The sequence below is a fragment of the Lupinus angustifolius genome, chromosome LG08 (assembly GCF_001865875.1).
Source record: "Lupinus angustifolius cultivar Tanjil chromosome LG08, LupAngTanjil_v1.0, whole genome shotgun sequence".
NCBI classification, from domain to species: domain Eukaryota; kingdom Viridiplantae; phylum Streptophyta; class Magnoliopsida; order Fabales; family Fabaceae; genus Lupinus; species Lupinus angustifolius.
Window position 1 is genome coordinate 23,386,053 of NC_032016.1, and position 25,011 is coordinate 23,411,063.

Here is a 25,011-nt window from a genome sequence, read left to right on the forward strand (position 1 = left end):
TATCTCTATTAATGAATAGATAATTGATTATTTTTACTCATATTTTTAATAAAAAAATATAATTTATAATAAATAAAATGATAAAGGTGTTTTACATGTTGATTTTTATATGTTATTAAATAGTACCTCTCCATTGATAGAAATGTTCCTTATTAAAGTTGGATCTCTATCCTAGTATTAGAATATAAGGAGAAATGAATTTTTTTTTTTAAAATAACTTATCATTATGGTCTTCAAATATTATTTTTATCACGTGCCACAAATCTGAATTTCATTTAACTAAAGCTAATATTAAATATTAGTAAACATCAAATATTTAAAATGATGAATTAAAAAATCTATCCGATAACATATTAACAAATTATCACTAGGTGCCCTCTCCTTCTAAGCAAACTCTACCAGGACTTAAACAAGACCATCTTTGAAAGATCTGGCAGATCCGTAGATGCATGTGATTTATAGTTAACCTAAATATTTTCTTATGATAGTTAACTAAAAAAAATAACAAAAAATATTTTATAATTGAGAAAAAGATATATGTATAGTCAGTACAGACAATATTATTATTAACTTTTAAATAAAAGTAATATAAATAAATGATGAATAATATATTAACTACGTATAAGTTTTTAAACTATCAATGTATAGATATTACATTATTTATATTTTAATTATGAAGGATTTTCTTTGTAAAGTAACCATATATGAAAATTAAATCATGTTTCATAGTCATCAAATGTTTTTCTTAGATATTTTTTAGTTAGAGATAACAAATGTATGTTTAAATATTTTGAATGGTAAAATTGATAGTTTGATACAATGGATTATTGAAGACTTCTTTCATTTTATGAAAACTACTTTAATCATGTTTCTAAAAATTATCTTTCAAATGTTATAAACTCCTTTCTAAAAGCTTCAAACTCTCTTTAATTTTTATTTACAGAAAAACTTTAATATCTTATTAATTGATTCAAATAGGTATATACTACCCCGCTCTCGTTGTAGAATAGTCTCTTCTTGCAAGCAAAATTTATGATGCAGCCCATTTACTACTTGACTAAGCTTATATGATTTCGTCCATTTTTTTCTTGTATAGTGAGGTATCTTCATCGGATTGTCAATGTAGTGTACGTTTTTTTTTACTTGGGCTTATAATGTATGGATATTTTCAAAAATAAAGAGTGGCACATTTCATCCAAAATCATTTATGTAATAATACACACTCAATATATTATTTATATTTGAAAGTTAATAAAAATTAAATATAAATAATAAATTATACACTAATATTATAAAAACTCTTCCAATTTAACTACATACATTAAAGATTAAACTGAGTAACTAAATATCACATAGTTTGGAGTCTCTGGGGTAATAGAAAGACGGTCCTTTTGTCGCATTGTCCCGACCAGATGTTGCATGTGAACAACTTATATATAGATTAAGAATGGTAGTGGTTACCCTTGTGGGTTTTAATATTCACATTATGCATTTTTGCATAAATATTTAATTAAGAATGATCAACTTTCATTATTGTTATTATTATTATAGATCATATCTATTATCTCATATCTCTTTATCATTTTATGTGTAAAAGTTGTCTTCTTTGTTTAGCTCGTGGTTGCTTAGTTAAATTCGCTTAGCCACTCTAATTTCCACACCAAACTCCAATTCCAAATAGGAAGAGAGGATGTTTTTATTCATTTCAACGTTAGGATCCGTGGAGCCATAAGCATTCCTCCATTAAATATTTTATGTCTTTGTTTCCTTAATTGATCTTGCAAATCCTTTAATTGTTTGGTTATATAGTTAACATTTGACAAATCCTAATAAGTGTATCACCATGTACCAATTGATTGTTTCGACTTGATTATAGATCTATAATTTGAGATTGTGATAATACAAATGTGTAAGAATAATTTTTTCGGTTGTGTAAGAATAATTTTGTTATTTACAACACATGCATGCTCTCACAAAGAATGGGTGTCTTATGGACATTAGTTAAAAACTAAAAGATGAATATTTTTATTGAAAATTTAACTTTTATTGTAAGTAATTCTAGGACATTGATAATCAAAACCCTTCATTTCTTAATGTTATATGTTCTAAACGTATTCGTCAACAAATCCTATATATTATTTTAATCTTTAAAGACACAATAATGAGACAGTAATATTGAAATGATAGAATGGACATATTTGTCTAAACAAACACGAAGAAAGGGATTAGCATTATTATTATGCATAAAAATGAGAGTAAAGCCGAAAGGGAGGGCCCACACGGTTTGTCCATAAAGCATATTGATTCATGGAAGAACATGGATATGCTCCTCACACAGCACCTAAGAATTGTGGTATTGACTATAAGCCTCATATCACATGGATGCACAATTTCTGTTTGGTCTAAAATCACTTGTCAAGAAAAAGTTCACATGGTTTTTTAGACCTTTAAGCCTCTAAATCATTCCTCTTGTCGTCTTCTTTCATTAAGGAATTGTGTAATTTAAAATTTTTAAGATTTAGCTTCTCTAAGAGTTTAATAGTTGTGCTGTGAAAAAGTTTTACACGACAAATGTATTAATTTTACTTAAAATTTAACAATAATACATGAATACTAGATGATATATTGAAAATGTGAAAATCTCTCACACTAAAAGTACATATACAATTTTATTTTTTATAAATAGAAAATTTTAAAAGAATAGATGTGAGAAGATATATTTTTATTTAATTATTTTGTTATTTATAAATTATATTTTTTTGGTGGAAAAGATTATATAGAGATTTTTTTCACGTACAAATATGGTTACTGACGTACTGTTAATTTAAAGTTATATTTTTTTGTTCTTTTTATCTATTATAAAGTTGGGTTTAAGTAATTTTTTGAAATGGGGTTTAAATTTCAGCCCTAACACGCATGTGATAAAATTAAGGTATTAGGTAACCAAGTTTAACTCCGAGATATATTTTTTGAGTTGAGCTATTGTGTTGTAATCTATTCATTTTTGTATAGAGGAAAAATATATTTGCACAATATTAGATTTTCTATACTATTATTGTATCATCCAACATTTATATTTAATTACTTTTATACGAAAAGATAATAATAGAGTCTCTATATAGTCCATGAATATTACACACATTTTTTTATATTATGGGTGCATCATCCAACAAGTGAATAATACTAATATGGTGGATGTTGGATTGACATTAAAATGCCTCATTTTCTCTTTTTTCCTTCCTTTTTTTGTAGAGAACTCCCAGAAAGTAAAAAATAAATCTGCCTCGAATTTGAATTAGTATTGAACTATTGATTTCAGTCTGCCACCCATAATTGTACAGACAAAAAATGCACTGGCTTTAGTCGAAAACTAACACCAACTTAAAATGGAATGACCAAATACTAAAATGGAGATATACATTAAATTGGTGTATATCTCCATTCATAAAATCAGATGTATATATTTTAATATTATTTTGTGAAGTTCAATAGATCCGAGATAGGGAGACAAAAAAATTATGGGAAAAATGATACTTGTCCCTTACAATATAGGTTGGTGTTTCTTCTTAATGTACACATCTGATTTTATGATTTTATCGTCCAAGAGTTAAGGTGCGAAGTTTGTGTTTCTTAGGGCTTGTTTGGGAGTTGGATTTTGGAAGGGAATGAAAGGAAAGAGAAGCCTAGAAAGCCATGAAATACACTTATGAAATGACTCTCAAGCCTTCTTTTTCCCTCCTTCACCTCCAAAATAAGTCCTTAGAGGGGTAAAAGTTACCTTTGGTAAGAATTTTCTAGCTTATCCAAAATTGAGTTCCTACATCACACTTAACAGTGAGCACCACAGTCTATTTCAGACACTGCAGCTTGAATAGAAAGAAGCATTGACATGAGCACAAAAGAAACTACAGGAAATAAGTTACACCATGTTAGAAATTTATCTCATAGGCTTCTTAACAGATATTGATTCATGCCAGCCAACATTCACCACACACCATCTTTGCTTTCAGATCTAAAGCTTCAGGAAGGGAGCACAATTCTGGGAGGCTGAAGAATGTGGTGTTTAGTAAAAAATGGTACACAGTAATGCTTCCGAGAATGCAGTGCAACGCATTCTCGAACCTTTCACTCATTAACATTTGACCGTCTCAGGCTACACAGGAAGAAAGACAACTTTCACTCAGATAAAATAAATACAGTTTGCATGGAAGGAATGCTAAACATTAGGATACTGGAGATACCTGAAACCAATTATTTTTGGACGGAGAAGTGTACAAGATATGCAGCCCTATGACGAACCTGAAACAAAATCATTCATGTGCATTAAATAATACTGTAACCAAGTCATCCAGTTCATAAAAAGAAACCATTTTTACCTTTGATGCATAAGATCGTAAGTCTGTGGCAGAAATTAAGTTAGAACAATGTCTAAGATAAAGAGAGAACATCTCATAGATTACAGGATTGTCTTCAATCAATGAGTTGGACAATACCCAATTCTCTGTCAAGACTAAGTGAATGTACATCTTCAAGAAATCACAACTTTTGTCTTTGAAGTTAACTGCAATAAGTGATCTGAGGATTTCTTCTCCACTGTTGACCTGAAGAAAAAATATCTTTCTAAACATTAAGAAGTGAATCTGCTTATAAAAAAAATAAGAAGTGAATCTGTCTTCAGAATCAGAGTCCCAAGATAATAGTGCAATTAATTTGGTAGTGTTCATTGCTGACTTGATTGAGAGATTCTTCTTTTAGTATTTTGTTATTTGAGAATTGAGAGACAGATCTAAGAGTTAAAGTGCAGTTTGCAGAGTGTTTCATATTGCAATCTACAAAATATCTTAAAACTAAAATGAATCCTTAACAAATAAACCAAGAATGCATTATATTATTAAAGCATGAGAAACTCACTTTCAACTAATGAATATGAAAATACTAGAGCCTATTCGAAAAAATTTAGTGGTGAAACGGTTTCAGCACTAGACATGGTTTAGTGGTATTTGATGGCACCGGAAAAATGAATGTAAAAAAAGTGCTGAAAAATAAGTGGCACCTTCAGCAACAAATATGATTTGTCGGTGTCTGCTAATACAAAAATTTGAATGAGTGACAAAAATGTCATTGAAAACATTCCATATATCAATGGTCATCATAACAGATTTATTTAGCACATTGATGCCTTGAAATAATTCTTTTTCTACATTTCAACAACAACCAAGCCTTTATCCCACTATTTTTATTTCAAATGAAAATAAAAATTGATGCTGGATTCTCAATGCCATTTTTTTCATGTTTATCAAACACACCCTAAAAATGCTGAATCAAGAAGCTCAAATGGAGACACCTGTGTATAACTCTGCCTATATGCTAACTTTTTGATCACATGACCTTCACTAGATTTTTAAATGCATCAACATAGATAAAGTTGATAGGAAAAAGGGAAGTAGCATACTCCGTCAAAACAAGAAAGCAGGATTTGATAAGCAACAGAACTCCTGAGTTGCTTACAACGAGAGTCGGCTTCTGATAAGCATTCAACGGCCTGGATGCAATTCAAATCCTTCGAAACTCTGCCCATCCAAGAACAAGAATAAGATAACGGAAGCGAAGACGCAGCCAATGGGCAAAAAGAAATTAATATTAATATATACTTCAGCATGTTCATTTGCAGCACACATGTCAGTGGCAACTTATTCTACTAATGATAATTGATAACCCTATAAAGAACCTGAGAATCTACAAAAATCAAGAGTGCTAAAAGTTAAGCATACAGAATCTGCATTCCAGTTAATATATAACACTAGCAAAAAAGCATCACCAGCACCCACAATCACCTTCATCATAATAATTAGCACTAGCTCAAAAGAACTCCCCTTGAAAAGTTATGCCACTTGATCTTTCATGCAAGGGACCGTATTGCAGATTATAAACAGAACATTCTAGTGGAATGGTCCAAAAGATGGCAATAATATATTGCCTTTTGCAATGTTGCATTAGCAAACCATAAAGCCACATACAATGCAGAAAAAAAAACCAACTACTAGATACATAAGCCTATTTTTACGCTGCAATTTGAGTATTACCAATGATTGACCAGCATATCTAAAGTAATATTACTCATAAGAAAATTACCATATACTGTTACCAATCTATACTCCCTCCATACCACAAAGATAGTAAATCTTTGAAAAGTCAAAAGAAATAAGGATACAAGTTTTTTATGCTTTGTGTGATAAGTTAGCCAATAATCAAACAGTTAATTTAATGCATCTACCTGTGATTTCCCAATCATAGAACAGTAGAACACAATATGTAATTTGACAATAGTTTTTGCATATTTTTACTATGGGACAGTGGCAGTAATAGCAAGAACAACTAGTAGTAGTATACCTGCAAGCAATGAACTTCGCTATCTTCTCACAACTTAAACACCATTCCTCATCTGTGAAGTAATTTATAATTGCTTGCATGCAGTCATTCAAAAGCACCATCAAACCTTGAAACTGGCGATCTAGGAAAAGAGATATAATAATTTCAACTACCTCTTCAGCTTCTAAAGTAGAGAAGATAGGTTTTTTACTCCTGCAATGAGAATCAAGAGAGGTGGGTTGACATGATCATGCCTTCAAAATGCTGTCACGTGAATTATCAACAAGCAATCAAACCAATGCAAGTGGTAGCTAACAGTGAGGGGAAAAGTAACAGAAAAATCATTTAGGTCTTGTTTACCTTATCACACAACAAGCAGTGACAAATCTGACCCAAGCTATAATATTTTGTGGTGGTCCTTCAATGTCAGAATCTAGAAGACATATACAGATTGTTCTTAGAAAAATGGCAATAAATGTGGCAAGATATTTGCAATTATAATAGAAATGCTGTAAATATTTGTACAATAAGTGAAATTTCAACTGGGCGCAATGTTAAGGTTGCTTGACTTGTGACCGGGAGGTCACAAGTTCAAACCCTAGAAATAGCCTCCTCACTTACGACAGTAAGATTGTGTACATATACCCTCTCTAGACCCCACTAGGTGGGAGCCTCATACCCTAAGCCACCCTTTTTAAGTGAAATTGAAGAAGAAATAAGATATGTTTATATTGGATATATCAATGTGAAAATATAGAATTATTTTGCTCTTCATTGCCGAAACTAAAGCATTTCCTACAATTATTTTCTCAGAAAAGACAGTTGGCCTCCCACACTGCACACATCAGCCAGTATACTAATATAAGAGAGTTACCTAAATTTATAGGTTCAACAGTGGATGGAAATTTTTGAAGAGAAACTGATAAAGGTCAAGAGCTTCTACTAATATAAGAGAGTTACCTAAATTTATAGGTTCAACAGTGGATGAAAATTTAAAGAGAAACCCATAAAGGTCAAGAGCTCTTCTCAAATCTGTATACTCAGGAAACCAATCAACTTTGACAGGCAATTGATCAATCTGGTAAGGAATCATTATGAGCCATATTAATATAGCATTAAGAGAGAATAAAAGATTCAAAGAAACATGCAAATTACCAAACCATCATTTTTATTGATGGTAGCATGAGCATCAAACAATGTCCAAAGTAAATATAACAAAAAAGTTTACCTCATTTCTAGAAGAGAGAATCGCACACCAAAATTCAGTAGAGAAGTTTTGGAGCTCCTCTTTTGGTGAATATAACACTGAAAGAACAAATTTAAACAGACTTAAGACAACCTTGCTGCTATTTATAGCTACTAACAAAGTAATCATGAAAAAACATGTCTTTGCTCACTTGTGTTGAAGGCCCAAATGGCTATAGGTTTTTCCACATGACCACACAAGAATGCTAATTTTAGAAGCCAGCCATTGATGAGTAACCCTTCAAGAAAGATATCTCCTGAAAATAATACATTATCTTGATATAAAATTGGCTTAATCCAGTGTTTAGGAATGATATAAAAAGACGGTTTCTTGGCATTATAAATTGATAAATATGACAAAATTATAGTATTAGCAAACAAAATACCACATCAACCTTTTTCTGAAGATAACCCCACCACACAATTTAGCTTGTTGTTTAGAAAAGACTGTAAAAGGTTGCAACTTCCAAAATCAGGCAAATGTAAATGGGGAAAGGCTTTCTGCAGTTCACAAAAAGAAAATCCCTAAACAAAAGGTATTCAAACAATTAAGAGACAAAAAAATAGCAAAACATATAGAGAGATTTATTTAACATAGAGTTAGTCCAATAACCTTATCACCGAAAACTTTTATACCCCATGTTGGAATTTCCTCTTCCTCGCCAAATGCTTTTAACTGAAAGTGAAAGCCCAAGTAATGATTAATTACATAGATAAACAAATGTTATTATGCATATAAAAATTAAAAACGGACAAGATAGTTGTACCTGATTGTGACATTTTTCAACTATTCTAGTCAACAGAGCTTCCTTTCGATCTTCATCATCGTAGGAACGTTTATTCTTCTTTGCTTTTGATTTTGTCTGCTTAGTCTGTTTCTCTAGAAGCTTGTTCTGTTCTCTATAATGATCTTCAACAAGATCATCCAATCCAATCAACTTCTTCCTGATCCACACTCAAATTTTTAATAACTCATTAGAAACCTCCATCAATGAAATGAAGGGAAAGTTTCCATTTTTTAAAGAAAAACATAAACTTCTGCTCTACCATGGAACCCAAATAACTCAAAAAGTTTATTAGCATAAGAGTTGCATTAGGAAACGCTTAAAACCCTAAAACTGAATAATTTATTACTTAATTGAAAAAAAAAATTGAAGCTTTATAGAGTTGAGGGAATGAAAAACAAACCTTTTATTATTGTTAATGACAGGGGCAGGTTTGAGAAGTTCGTCTTCGAACTCAAAATCCAAGGGGTCGTCTATGTTCATATTCATTAGGTTTGGAAAATGCGAGAGAAGCGCCAAAGTGGGGAACCAATAATTTTGATGCGTTTAAATAGGTGCATGCCCCACATTATGACTTTGGAGGGAAAATGTTCTGACCCTCTTCCGTAAGTGGATGCTGAATTTTGTAACCTCTTAGCCATTTTAAAATGGGATTCATTTTTTTTTACTTTATTTCACTTTTGGTTTCTTCTGGTTTGTGCAATTTTAATCTCTTCTATTTTTATTTTGATATTATTGAAAAACAATGCTACCTATAGCTAATCGATTAAATAGGTAAGTGTTAATCGTGTTAATCGATTAAACTATAGTTAATCGATTAACTAGTTAGAAAATCAAGTGAAACATTAGTTGAATAATTTTTGTAATTGACATGTTTTACACATTTAATATATGTTGAAATTGTTTGACAACATATGTTTATTAGTTTGTTAGAGAGTTAGTTAGGTTGATTGTATTACTTACTATATAAGACATTGTATATAAACAACATTTTCTTATATCATTTTTCATTAAATCAAAATATATATTCTATACACTATTCTATTTTCCTCTTAAAATCTCAGTAGATATTTTAATTCTTCAACTTTACACTACATTTATTCCTTTTGTTCATGGTAGGTGGTAAAATTTACTAGCAAATAGACAATCATTTGATTTTGAAGTAGTGTTGCTAATTGAAAAATCATTTGATTTTCAAGTAGGGTGCTAGCGGGCCCTTATAATTATTAAAGTTTTTTTAACCGTCCTTAGAGTAACCAATAAGCAAACACAAAAGAGTAAGTGGGAAATTTTATACTCAGGAACCATTGTAAGTTTTCTAAGATTGAAATTACCATTTAGTTTCTTATCTATTTGACTTAAGGATAATTGTTAACAAAATCTTATTGAAATAGTTAAAATAATAATTAAAATACCTTCAATAATTGATTATAAGTTTCTTGAAAAAAAATGATAGCATCGCTAAAAGTTGATAGTTAACAATTAATAAGACGTTGGTCTAGTGGTATAAGGTTCCACTAGATTACTAATGTCGATGGTTTAATTCCTGAAAAGTGCATTTAATTTGGATGAATAACCACGAACCTTAAAATAAATTAGTTTATTACACAAAAGATGAAAAAATACGTTACTAAAACAAAAAAATTGATAGTTATGATATCGGTTGGATGTCAATGGGTAACCATAGGCGCATATCAAATTCAATAGTAAGTACTTGCTAATAGGAAAGGAAGGGAGAGCCTAATTTTATGTGTTAGAAAGAGGATATAGCTAAGGGCGTTGATGACGAAGAGGAAATAGAAGAAGTAAGGGCCCCACTTGCTAATGCTAGGTCCTAAACAAGGTTTTAGTACTGCATCTACCTTGTACCTGTTTTTGTATCCTGTTTGTCATATGATAGCAAAAGACAACGTGTTGACGTTACTGGTAGGAAAGATAATAATGGAATGGGTAGTTTAATTCTAGATTACACTGAATTTCTTCAAACAGTAAAAAGTTATAAAAAAAAACAAGTACTTAGTATAGTAGTATAAAACCTGTTAAATTTTTACCATGATCAAAAGACAAATGTTATATTTTTGGGAACAATAATTATTGGGAGAGACAATTGTGCATCTAAATTCTAAAATGAGTTATTTTCTCACATAGAGAAACACTTTTAATAATACCAAAAAATGTAGCAAGTTGTAGATTTTTTTTTGAAGTTTTTGTATAATTAAAAGCGCAACTAATTATTTTTTTGTATAAAGGTGCTTGTTTACACGAAAGTGCTAAAAAAAATTGTGTGAAATTGTGATGCAATATATACTGTTACGTGTTCAGAATTTGCTCCAAGTAAACAAAATTAAATAACTTCATTTTTATTATTTTGCAAGATTTCGATGTGCCCTTCCATTTTATTATCCAAGGTTACATGATGCATCTTGATTGAAAAATTACAATTTTGGTGTATCTTTTGAAATATTTACTTTGTTACAAACTCGGCAATGTTGTAGCCGAGTTTCTATTTTTTTTCCTGATCCATAAAACTCGACAATGAGGTGGGAACTTCTATTTTTTATACATATTTTACCTAAATTCGGCACATAATGGAGTATCTCCTTTTTTTTTATTATTCTCACTCCAAAGTCGGCACCCAGATTGGAGTTTCTCACTTTTTTTTCCACTTTCTCCAAGCTCGGCAACATGAATGTATGAATGGAGTATATTTTTTTCCATCCTCTCTCCTATCTCCGCAACCTGGTTACCGAGTGTCCATGAATGCTAAAGTTGGTGGAGCAAAATTTTTGCTTCACGTTGCTTCTCTATTTCACATGAAGAGGAGTACCACCCTTGCCCTTCATTTCATTATAAATACCCATAGCATCTTCACCTAATAGTGCTCTATTGATTAAATACTGTCCCATCTTTTTTTTGTCCATACTCCATGATCCTCAGATCCATCAATCACTGTCCCATATTTTTTTCCATCTATAGATATTGATACTACTAGAGGAAATATAAAGCAACCCCAAAGAAATTCACCTATATAAAAGATATATATGATCTTTTATTTATTTATCTAATTAAACGTTGATCAAGATGACTATAAAGTTCATCCATAATACTAGTACCACACTAATAATAACTAACAAGTGTTACCATTATTACTGCACATGCTTCCTTCAACAATAAGCTATGGATTTGGTGAAGATGTTGGGTATTTATAATAAAATGAAGGACAAGGGAATGGATTTGAATGCATTTCTTTAGAATATGCTATTATATCTAATGGAGAAACATGATTAAGTACTACATATAGAATATAGATTAATATACTGTCTTTCAACTTCTCATGTTCTGAGGTATATACACCATAGAATACTCCAAACAAAAATTGTAAAGAAATCAAACTAAATATTTGTTTTGGGTAGCAGGCAATATGTGCAAGGAATTCATTTGGCACACCTGCACAATTATATTTAGCATTCTATGGACACTCGGCAACCATGTTGCCGAGATAGGAGAGAGGATGGGGAAAAAATATACTCCACTCATGTTGCCCGGTTTGGAGAGAGAGTGATGAGAACAATAAAAAAGGAGATACTCCATTATCGGTGTCGAGTTTGGGTAAAATATGTATAAAAAATAAAAACTCTCATTTCATTGCAGAGTTTTACATGATCAGGACCAAAAATAGAAACTTGGCTATGGCATTGCTGAGTTTGTAAAAAAATATACCATTTTAATAAATATTTCAAAATGTACATCAAGACTGTAATTTTCCGATTAAGTTACACCGTGTAAGTGAATTTGCCTATTACATCTTCATTTCGTTCTATTAATGGAATTTGTGATTAGTATGTTTTGTTAAATATAGATCATATGTATATAACATTATGTATATTGTTTACTATATATATATATATATATATGTTATAATTGGTTCCTCTTTAGATATTTTTTATTATGATAGTTATAATTGTGTTTATTTTATATGGTAGCTTGGGTTATAAGTAACTATTAAATTTTTTATTGTATAAATTCTTTACATTTTACCTTTTTGTAGAGTTAATTTTGATAATGAAAATTTAATGTATTTTCTTCTCTTTTTGCTCTTTAAATTCTCATATTTTTTCTTGATGAATTGCCAAGAAACTAAGATGTTTTTTCAAGGTATTTGACAGACCCTTTCAATAATCCTTGCTCTCAAGAATCAAAATATTAACCCTTTAATTCATCTAAAGATTTAATGTGATTTTACATCACTGTCATAACCAAATTAAGATTATAATCCTAATGATACACAAGAAATGTGGACTGGCCTATGTTTCATGCACCCCTTTAAATTGTTTCTTAATTTGGCCCAATGATAATCTGCATCACCAGACAGACTTGTATAAACACAAAAAAGAATAGCTAAAAATCATCTTGAAGAAATGGAGAATTTTTAACCAAGTAAAAAGAAGTGATTACGGTGAAACCAACATTAATGTTTTTTTCACTTTGGCCACATAATCTTCAAGAGTTTTGACTATAAATAGGAGTGTTCCATTCCATTGTAAGATACATCAAATAATTAGCTTAGTACATATTCTCTCTTCTTGTTTTCTTGTTCTAATTGTGTGATAAATACTTGAGTTAGAGTGAAATTGGGTGTACTTGAGTTTTGGGAAGTGAGTGAGACACTTGTAGTTATTTTTTTATCATAGTAGTGGAATAACCCTTGTTGCTCTTCAGCTGTGGACGTAGCCAAATTGCTGAACCACATTAAATTCTCGGTGTCATTTTTTCTATTGTATTTTCTCCATGGGTCTTCCGCTCCAACAAACTGGTATCAGAGCTCGTAGAGCTCTTGCACGCTAAGCCGTACGATCTAAAAGAAAATTCTTAGTATGCTATATGTTCACAGCATTGTCTGATCTTACGCACTAGAAAAGATTTGTTCTTGTTACTGGAAATGTATAATAGTGTGAAAGTGCATGTCTAGGAAAGTTCTGTCTTAGGAAAAACTTATATTTAAGCGTGTATGTTAAGACTCACCTCTCTTTCCTTAGAACTTTCCTGGTGTATGTTCACTTACTACGATATTGTTCTAGTATACTGTTATCATGGAGAGTGCTAAATTTGATTTAGAGAAATTTAATGGAGAAAATGATTTCAACCTCTGACAATTGAAGATGAAAGCTCTACTAGTTTATCAAGATTTGGGCAAAGCCTTAAAAGGTAAAAACAAATTATCAGAGAGTCTAACTGAGGACGAGAAATATGAAAACTTGGAAAATTAATAATCAGATGTACAAAAAAATAAAAATAAAGGCGTAATAAAACTGTTACGTTGCATGCACTCTTATATAATGTAACTGACTAACTTTGAGGCCCATGCATTGCACTTGTTGTTTTCACCAGCAATTCATTCTCTCTCCATATTTAGTTAATGAAATACTTTGTATATTTTATTTAATGAATTATTTATTTGAAAAATAAAATATATTTTAATAATAGAAATTAAATTGGCTTTTTTTATAAGCTGGGTTATTTAATTTTGCTGGCATTGCATTTAACAATGCTTGCTAAAGTTTGAGTAATAAGAATCTCCTAATTTATTGTCAAATATAGTTTGAATTCTTGTGCCGATTTATTAGTTTCATATGGTGTTTTCTCGAAAACTTTTACTCAATGGATCTGATATCTGATTTTATTGGGGTAGAAATTCTTTAAAATATGTTTGATTTACTGAACTATAGATTCAAATAACACTCTTTTATATTCTAGTGGCTTTGTCTCATTCTCCCTCCCTTGTTTTCTCTTTTATTAATAGAATTAATTACACATACACCTCTGAGTTTGTGGTGAAATTATAAAAAACTATCACTCTCTTTTTCAAATTTACACAAACCACCCTTAATTAGATACATATAATACACTAACTACCCATATAGTGTAATGTCTTAAATAAAAAAATGGTGACAAATGTAATTAATCGTTATGAATAGACATTGACTCTGATATTATTTAGAATTGTCTTCACAATATACTATATTTTTGTTAGGTATTAGTGGCCTAGGAACACCTATAAGGGAGGTTGAATAGGTGTAGCGGTTATCAATCACCGCTTCTTGCACCAAAACCCAATTTTTGGAAACAACCCAGTTAATCGATTAACACCTAGTCTTAATCGATTAACTAATGCACATAACAGAATGATCAGAGAGGCATATTGCAAAGTTATTTAAAAACAATTAAACAAAGATAAAGTAGATATTTTTAAGCACTATTAATAAGCATATGGCACTAAACAAATATGCAAAATATCAGCTACAAATTCAAATTGAATCAACAAGAAACGTAAAGAATATCCGGGGAGAAAAAGCGTGCACAAGTGGATTCTTATCCTGGTTCGTTTGCGGTCCACTGCAAACTACATCCAGGCCTCCCCTTCTGATCTAGGGAGATTTTCTTCTTCAGAATATTGAGTAAAAGTATGAATACACACCAATTCAATTACAAGCACATATAACGCTTCTTGCTTGAAATCTAGGACCCTTAAACCCTTGGTTTGACTCTAACTTTCACCTGAGAAAACCTTTCTCACGAAACAGCCTCAGTCAAGATTCTTGTCCTCAAATTAAGACCTCATAGTATGTGAAAAATCCCAATCTCTGTGGTGATATGACACCAAGAGATTAATCCAGAAATACACAAAAACAGATTAAAACAACAATGTATTATAAGTACAATAATGCTTGAAATATTCCAAGAAAAGACCTTAAGACTAACCCACTCACTAATCACTCAAGCCATCAAGAATCATGTGAGTTAATCAAAACAGAAATCAAAGAATCTCTCTATCAATCTTTACAAATAATGCATGAACATGTGAGCAAGATAAGGATGAGCATATGAATATGTAAAACAGTATGCAAAATTAGAAATCAATTCAGCATGATAACTCTCTTCTCACACATGCAACTCTCTTGCAAAAACAGTAAAACAGAATGAAATATGCTCTAAAATCAACCTTATACAATAGAATACAATGCTATAATTTTCTAGAAGTTGTCTCTATTTATAGCAAGTAGTTTTGGCAGTTGGATTCGTTGCAAACAGTTAAACGGTTAAAACAGAAATCAGTTATAATAAATAACAGACTGGTTAATCGATTAAGGCTACCCGTTAATCAATTAACTAGTGCAACAGAAGGAAACAAAAAACAGTTTTAACAGAAACATTGATTTAACGGAAAAATAGTTGAGTTAATCGATTAAGTCACCACGTTGACCGATTAAGTGGCACATAAAAGTATATGGTTCAAAATGTAAACTTCTCATATGTTATGCACAAGTTATATACATTTTCTAGCAATTATATTATATCTAACATGTACATATAACATGTATGATTAATGCATGAACATACAATTAACTAGATGATATGTCTCATAGATATGATATGACAATTAATATGACTTGAGAGACTAGCACCTAGGTTCACCTCACCTATACTCACTTACTATGACACACATTCCAGACTACTTAGAATAGTGACTCTAATTATATCCTAGTCTAGATATGACCAAATGAGCATAAGACATGTTGATTGTTGAGCCATCTTCAAGCTTTAATAGAACATTGTCTTCATCAAAACATAGGCAAAACATTGCTAGTGTAACTCTTGACACTTTGCACTTTCAATTTTGTTTAACTTAATTACATCAGTCACCATTTTTTGTTTAAAAATTTATATTTACCTCTCATATAATGGTAGTCATTATAATATATATAATTATGAGTGATTTGCGTAGCTTTAGAAAAGTGAGGGTTTATATATTTGTACTAAAACTAAAAATGTGACAGTATAATGTACTGTTATTTCTATAATCTTGGGTGCTTAGGCATTCCGTACTCTTTTAGAAAAAATCCCATTTAATAAATGATGATTATATTAATATTTTGGGATACACAATTTTATATATTTAAATTTAATATATGTATTTACATCGTAAGAATTCATTATACAATTATCACATTATTCATATGTATTATTTATATTTAAGAGTTAATAATAAATGATTAACACAGTGATAACAAAGATAGATATCGAGTGGGTACTTGCACAAATAGCTAATGGGTTGGATGAATATCATGATATCTCTATGTAGGTATTCACATATTTATAAATTTATTTTTAATTAAATTATATATATATATATATTATTTTATTATTATATATTATATTATTATTTTATAAAGAATTTTAATGATTAAAATATAATGATAAATCTAACATATACTTAAATTTTATTATTTGTTTAATAATTATTTTAAACTAGCGTGTTGACAGGCACTCTCGTGCCTGTCAACCCGCATTCTTATTTTCTAATGCAAAATTTACTCTGTCTGTTGACATGAATTTATATTTTTTAATATTGAGTATACATTTTTAGAAATGATGTACATTATTTCTATCTGAAAACTAAAAAATAACTAAATGATACAATTAAAGAGTGTGTAAATAACCACTTTTAAAGTATTTTGATTCGCAAGAGATATTAACAATTTAGAATAAGAACATGGTTGTTGATGATGGTGTATTCTTTGTATGTATCATATCTTCTTGTTTCTACCACAAATGCTTACATAAATGTAGATGATGAAGAGCCCGAGGTTGGTGCTTCTTCCATTCATTGTCGTGAATGAAAGGAACACTAAAATGTAAGAAAAATGAGGACTAAATCAATATATAATAAAGTTGAATAAATGATTAGAGAAAATGAAAATAAGAAAGCTTACTACGAAAACAGAGGGTGGGGGTACAATTACTTTCCATATGACTAAGAAATATAAGTTGTTGTGAAAGTCGATAGGAAGAAACATGAGAAGCTGCATGAATTTATTTTGACTATAAACACAAAATAAAGGTAATTTGAGTCCTAAAACAATAAAGACTCAATCAAAAATAGTATTGCATTGACTAAAAGGTAAAGATCAAAGAAATCAAAACACAAATTTGATTTATATAATAAGTGTCATGAATAGAAATATCAATTAAAACATATTATACCTTAAGTTTCTCAAAGTGTTACACCATAAAATTTAAGTGCTTAATCTCTCTTGTTTTCACATGTTCAAAGAGAAAGAAGTGGTTGTAGTCATACCCCTACAAAATTTTATGTCCATTTCAAAAAGAAAATTAATGCATTTAACCGAACCTCAAAAACCTCATGCTCATATAGCATGTGAATCAATAATAAAGACCCAAACTATTGGATAACTTACTAAAGAAAAATTATGGTGTGAGAAATAACAGGATCCACATCACTTCTTGTTTGGCATAGTTCTTATGAACATCATGGACATTCCAAAGATTAATATTATCATGATTATCCACACAATCAATATATATATATATATATATATATACATATATAATAGTTTAGTGGACAAACAAAGTATTTTTGGTTTGTAAATCAGTAAGAGAGACATAGATAGGTTATCAAACTAAAATAAGCTTCCACTGAAAAAGCCAGTGTTGCAGGTCTATAAGTTGTACTTGAGTTGAGAACAAACTATTTGTACTAATCATAGGAATTGAACAATAATTCATGTAGCAAAATGTTTGATTGCATTTGTGCAAGAAAAATCTATTAAAAAAGAACTAAAAATGTGTAGCATTTTGCATCCGAGTCTGCAACTATTCTCACACCTGAACAAACCTGCATGGATTAGTATCAAAAGCATTAAAATTTAAACTTAGTGGCATAATTATTTTTGTTAAATAAATTAATCCAGCTATATTTATAGAAGATTGGTAACTTCAAAACCGAAGTTGCATTTCAAAACATCTACTCTCTAATTATTCACAAAACCTTATGAAAAATTACATTTCCATCATCTTTCATACTTAGCTTACTCTTGATTTAACACTCAATAGTTCTGAATATAGAACAGTAAGTTGATCTTTAAATATCATCACAGTCTCTCAAGTCCATATACTAAAAAGTCAAAAAATAAAAACAAATATTAAGTATGTTAGTCATTGATTAAAGTAGAAGGTTTCTTTTAAAAAGAAGGTACTACCACATAAACATTTTCACATTCCAATTAGACTTCTCCAAGGAACTCGCATCAAGTCAAAATGTGTCTTTTAATAAATGTAGAGAATATATCATGAAATAAATAAGGAATAAATTCGCTGAAAAAAACAATAAGCAAATTAAAAAACTTCGAATAAACCACTAATCTATTTATGCAACATTATTTAATTCTTGAAAAATCATCGACAAAATGTTTAAAGAGCATGTTCATATAGCATCACTCAATTCATGAAAAAATCATTTTTCAACTAAATATTATAAGGTGAAAGATGGGTTATGTATAAGGTGAAAGATGGGTTGCTAACAATGATGAAAGCTTCCAATTTTTGTTGTTTATGGTGTTAGGAAATTATAAAGCATTTATTCAAATCTATTTTATTTTCTTCTCAGTTCTTATTATGTGCTCTATTGAATGTACTTATTGATGACATATGTTATGTATATATAAATGTAAACTTTATAAAACACTCTTAAATAGATTCATCTTAACTCCATTTCTACATGTTTACATATAACTACATTAAAAAGACTCATTGAAATTAAGCTCTTAAATAAAGTTAAAGATAAAATATAATTATTTTATAGACAAAACTCAATATAAAAACAATATAAAGGTAGCTTTTATATAGAATCGAAAGAAGAATTTTTTCCAGATTAGAGCATGAACCTGCATCCTATTATGAGTTATGAGATATGATTTTTGGCTTACCTTAGTAATGCTAAGCAAACTTCCACTCCACTGCTTCCTTATTAAAATAACAATCTAAATAAAAATAATGTATGCAATTGACATTATAGTGTCAACAATGAGAAACAACAGCAGGGAAATTAATAACAAAAACATACCTAAAAAATTATAAAACATATATATGCATATATTGCCTTAAAAATATGTATATATATGCTGATATTTTTTAGTTTTTAAGCATAATGTCAATTGTTGTCGTTGTTATTTGTGCATCCAGATGTATTGATAATCATGACATCCACTTTAATATATATTTGGATGCTAGACATCCAAATATATGGTACTTTAAGCATCCACTCCAATCATATTTGTTGTCCCAGATGCATTCATTTCTCTTACAAAAATTGTACTTTAATATATATATTTTTGTTATTGAAGTATCATATTGGATATCTATTTGTAGCAATGTATATATTAACACGTTATAAACAATATGCATTCCTTTCTCTTATAAAAATTGTTCATCTAATTATTAAGCATCACTTCCTATTAATATCATCAATTTTCAACCGTTCACGTAAGCATCCTCAAATATTCAAGGATACTACCAACAGTTTATGAAAAATTCAATTCTCAAATATAAGAGTAAAGATAAAACCATCCGCATTTTTAGATATCAAAACTACAAATTGGCATGGTGGAGAAAGAATCTCTTCCAATTTAAGCGACTAATAACACATTAAATAACACAATTCATGAAACCAAATTTACTCTACCAATCCATATAATATGACAATAACAATAAATATGGTACTTAATTTTGGGATGAGAATGACTTTGAAAATGAAAAGTGGGAGACATAATTGAAAAATAAAGGATTCCCACACATCAATATAACTTACTTTGGCATTTCATCAAATATAATGTAAGCAAAGAGGAAAAAGATATTGACAAATATATCTGGACATGAAATTTAACTGAAGCCAAATATAATTATATGATTGAGATAGAATAAATTTACTGCATACCTTATATTTCTTAATACCTGTGAAAATCTGGTTGAAAGAGTGGAAGAAGGAGAATTGAATGAGATGAACAAATGTGGTAGAAGTTACAAACTTTTTTGTATTATTGATGCCATGTTTTCTACCAAATGTAAAATGTAAACTGCATTCCATATGTAAAACTGAATATATATGTCCTTTACATGGCAGTTACAAATGAGATTAATGTACATTTAAGACCCAATAAATGTGATCTAAAATTGTGAAAAAATAAATTATCAAAGGAATAAATTATACCACATGTTGGTAGTTACAATATGTATTTGCTTTATATATTAGTATAGATATATTAATTATTAAAAAATATATAAATATATATTTAAATTTAAAAACTCATTGAGTACTTGTTCATACCTACTAGCCCATATATATGTGTATATATATATGCAAATAATATGGACCAATATTAATCTGGATAAAAACTACTCGTGTCTACCCAATTTTGTTTTAATCCTAAGGTTAAAATATGAATGATCGATGTAAGATGTTGTAAAAAAAATATGAATATTAAACTTTTTATTTTAGGTATGACAGGCTAAATTTAAGGAAGATAGTTATTTCCAAAAAAAATTGTCATGGAGAATGCTACATTGCCTAATTGATAGAGTAGAATGTTTGGAGATCTCCTCTGAATGGATACAAATGTCAGACCACATCCGCTGTTTTATAAAAGTGTGTCATTCTATGAATTATTTCTTTTAATTGGTTGAAAAAAATATACTTAAGTTAAAAATTTAATAATAAAGTATTTTTCTGACTAATTAGAAGAAGTGACACATTAGAATAGAAGATATAATTCTCATAAATGTCTACAAATTTTGAGAAAAATAAAATTGTCATAACTTGATTTGAGACAAGAATTAGTCTTTTATATACTGTAATAAGGGTTAATATAAATATTTTTCAAAATTCTTAATAAAATAGTATAATATAAATTAGTGAGACGTCACTTTAGAACTGAAAACTAATTTTGATAAGATTCTTTCAGACACATTATCGGAAAAAATATAAAATATAAAAAATAAAATAAATAAAATCAAAATTAACTAAAATGAAACCAAAAAATAAAATACATTTTTATGATCTCTTGATTGCAGTGTTGTTGGAACCGGACCAGACCGGACGGTCCGACCGGTCTGACCGCTGACCGGACTTGAAAACGGCTCTGGTTTGCCGTCTTAACCGAATGAGAGTTGAACCGCTTTGAACCGGAACAAATCCGGTCCGGCCATGTTAAACCCGGTTAAACCGGATTAACCCGGGAAGTAAACCGGACGGCTCACTTAAAAATAAAAAAAAGGGACAATGTTCTAATATTTTGTTTTACTATGGTCCAAAAAAAGATAAAGAGGTATTATTTCAATATAATTATACATAATTATTAATTATATAAAGTTTTACATTTATATATAACTATATATTTATAAATAAAAATTATTAATTATCTACGAAATCACCCGGTCAGACCGGACGGTTTAACCGTTTAAACCGATTAAACCTAATACGGGACTTCTGCCGGTTTGACATCCGGCTCGGGTTTCACAACACTGCTTGATTGAGTATCTAGATGGTTGGGTCACATCACTTAAAATGACAATTCTTGCTGGAATGTAATTGATTTGACAATTTTATGTTTTTATTTTCAATGAAATAAGAAAATGATGGTGAAAACATGTTTGTAGTGTTGTTTTCATTTCTTATTTATGAAAACATGAGCTTTATTTTCGAAAATTATTGAAAATGAAAAAAATTTCATTTCCAACATTTTCAATAATGAGATAATTACATTTTATTGAAAATTTTAAGACTTTTGTTACTTCATTTGTTCAATATCTTCATATGTTTTTAACTTTTCCATGTTATTCCAAATATTTTAATGTTTTGGGAACCTATAACATATTTATATTTATCTTTCCAACTATACCCTTATTTATTATTCGTATTTTCACCATATGTTTCTTCATTTATTTTTTAATTCAGTTTTCAATGTGCATAATGTTAAATTAAATATCAAAATATGTGGAGTGATGGAAATATATTTTTCAATTACTTTCTTCATTAATCAACAATATACCAAAATCAATAAATGAGTATAAACAAAGTAAAGGTTGTATGTTTGATCCATAATAATATTTTGATGAAAATTAAGTCAAGTTCTTACACATTTTACAATTTTAAATGGAAGTTGTTTGATATGTCTAATACTATTTAAATGAAAATAAGATTATATGACCAATTTTAGTTAATTTTGACTGGTATAATTATTGAACACTATAGTTGTTGTACCTTATTTATATAGGGACTATTTCACTGGTTTTTCAATTTAGCTGGCCAATACAATACAATTTTCATAACTATAATGGTACATGATCCAAAAATTTATCAAAATTACTAGTTTACTTACAACAATTTTAACGGTATAAGTGCATCATTAAGATTTCAGAAAACAGTGCTCAAATTTCTTCAACTCCTAATACATTATAGAGTGATCATCTGTTGTCCCAGAAAAATGTATCACTTCATGTGTCATTATTTATGACTGGTCATAAAAATATTTAATCGTTACTTTTTAACTTAAATATATTTTTTACAACCAATCACAAACAGTATTATATAGAGTGACACACTTTGTGGTACAATATCCATATTTCACCTATTATGACAATTCATATTTATTTTATATTTAAAACAAAGTCTAAAGGTAGAGTTTTCGATGGGAGGACAAGATTCCATACATCAATTTTGTGTCTGCTAAATGAAAACCTCGTGTATTAGACTTTACATTCTCCTTAAAAGAGAAAGATTTTACAAGTTTAATCAATTATATTAGATTCCAAAAATGTACAAAAAAGACTTTTTTTCTTGAACACTAGCAATATACTCATGTTTGCACAAATGGCTACACATTGCTTCTATTCAAGTCAAGTACAAATGCATAAAATAACTCACAGATTGAACAATCTGAAATGATAAAGTTAATGACATAACCAATATTTTATGATGAATCTCATTATTAATAATAATGGAGAAATTGCGAGGCAGGAAAAAATTGTGTGTGAAAAGTTAAACATAGAGGCGAGAAAGGTGGACAAAATGTTAAATTGTAACAAAAAAGAAAAATAAGTGACTGAAAGAAGAACAATGTTAGACATATTTTCCCTGCAAGTTCTCCAGTTTGTGAAAATTTAACATGTGAAAAATTTAACATGAAGAAGTTATGAGATGAAGGTAGACAAAATATTAACTTGTGACAAATAGTAAAATGATGACTCAAGGGATAAAAAATGTTAGAAAAGTCTTATTTGTGAGAAAGTTCAAGAATGTCTCAGTTTGACATTTGATGGAATTGGAGAAAGAGATGTGATAATATAAGAGGTGGAAGTATTTATTTGAGTACATCAGAAATATAACAAAGCAACTAAGGAATTGGGGAAAGATCCATGTCTAAGATTTGAGACGTCTCAAAAGGCAAAGAGTGCCAAACATGTAAGCAATCATGAATTGAAGGCCTAATGCTAGACATAAAATCTATAAGCTTTTATGTAGAAGGCGAATGTTCTTGACAATTTGAGCAATGAGGAAAAGAGCAAACGTGCAAGTCCTTAGTGAAAATATGAATTACATTGAGACAATTATTTTATAATATAATAGAACGATAACCCAATTGCCAAACAAATCTTAAACCAAAATCTATAGATTTGATTTCAAGAGGAAGAAGTGAAAGTTGGAAAGAAAGATGAAATTAATTTAATTAATAAAATAAGTGTTAATTATAATTTAACATTAAATAAAATTAATAATGATTGTCGACCTACAAAAGTAATTTTTGAATCTCCTCAACTATATCTTGAATATGTCATAACAACTACTATATTTAAAACCAACAATTAATAAAAATACATGTATGTCTCATTTATATGATGAGATTATTATGGAATAAATATAAAAATCAAGAAGAAAATACAATAGAGCAATGATGTAAAAATTGGACCGTACCGGCCGGTTCAACCGGAAAACCAGTCTCCTAACCGATACGGTATAGATGTTGAACCGGCCAAATATCAAAACCAGTCAAAACTGGTGAACCGACCGCTATTTCACTAAACCGGCCAGTTTATACATATATATTTTTTTTTTAAAAAACCTAAAAACCCATTACAAGGTGACTCATCTTTCCAACCCTTCTTCAACACTTCAAGGCTCATGCTTCCAAGGCATACTTAGATTACACCTTTTGGTTCATAACATTTGTGTAATCTTTGAGTTCTATCTGAAGATATGAATTGATGCAAAAATATAACATCGATATGAGACCACTTTGACTCCTTGATGTTAAATGTTAAAAGTTCAAATTTATTTGTTTTGTAGAATGAGTTATGAACTTGTCTCATTTATTTATATTTTGCGGTTGTTAAGTGATACTTTTGGATTGATATATGTTTTGTAATTTAGACTTTGAATTTGTTAAAGACTTAAAGTTGTTTGTTTATGTGAATTTTGAGTAAATTAAAAATATGAATTATAAATTTGAGTATCTATCTATTTGAAATTTTTTTGTTATAGGTTTATAGTATATATATATATAAGTAGGTATGTCCGGTTTAACCGGCATGCGATTTAATTATTGAACCACTGTACCACTATATCAGTACCATAACTGGTTTGATAACCGGTACGGTTTTAACAACATTGCAATGGACTTGATCAATAATGGGTACAATGAATGCATTGAGATTTATCCGATATGAAATTAATTGAAATTTGATATATATATAAGTTGTTTGA

The 25,011-nt window shown here is 29.5% G+C and overlaps 1 protein-coding gene and 1 long non-coding RNA gene across 2 annotated transcripts in view; one reads left to right on the forward strand and one right to left on the reverse strand.

Moving 5' to 3' along the window:
- Nucleotides 3,838-9,018, reverse strand: LOC109355306. The gene is made up of 13 exons (XM_019598389.1): nucleotides 8,803-9,018; nucleotides 8,382-8,559; nucleotides 8,228-8,290; nucleotides 8,010-8,115; nucleotides 7,767-7,871; nucleotides 7,598-7,674; nucleotides 7,330-7,447; nucleotides 6,730-6,802; nucleotides 6,391-6,582; nucleotides 5,453-5,570; nucleotides 4,377-4,601; nucleotides 4,242-4,299; nucleotides 3,838-4,153 (listed from the first exon to the last, which is right to left on the reverse strand). The coding sequence occupies exons 1-12, from the start codon at nucleotides 8,886-8,888 to the stop codon at nucleotides 4,252-4,254; spliced, it is 1,389 nt and encodes a 462-aa protein (XP_019453934.1). The 5' UTR covers nucleotides 8,889-9,018; the 3' UTR covers nucleotides 3,838-4,153; nucleotides 4,242-4,251.
- The window catches only part of LOC109355307, an 18,401-nt gene continuing 4,711 nt past the window's right edge, over nucleotides 11,322-25,011 (forward strand). Inside the window, exons 1-2 of the long non-coding RNA XR_002108648.1 lie at nucleotides 11,322-11,585; nucleotides 13,374-13,377. This is a non-coding gene — a long non-coding RNA (uncharacterized LOC109355307). The remainder of the gene's footprint in view (nucleotides 11,586-13,373; nucleotides 13,378-25,011) is intronic.

Bases quoted from the DNA above. Each gene is read 5' to 3' on its own strand.
- LOC109355306 (XM_019598389.1), bottom strand. From the start codon at position 8,888: ATGAATATGAACATAGACGACCCCTTGGATTTTGAGTTCGAAGACGAA. The intron at 8,116-8,227 runs GTTATTGGACTA...TGTGAACTGCAG, and splicing joins TAAAAGTTTTCGGTGATAAG to AAAGCCTTTCCCCATTTACA. The intron at 7,448-7,597 runs GTAAACTTTTTT...ATTCCTTACCAG, and splicing joins TTCTCTCTTCTAGAAATGAG to ATTGATCAATTGCCTGTCAA.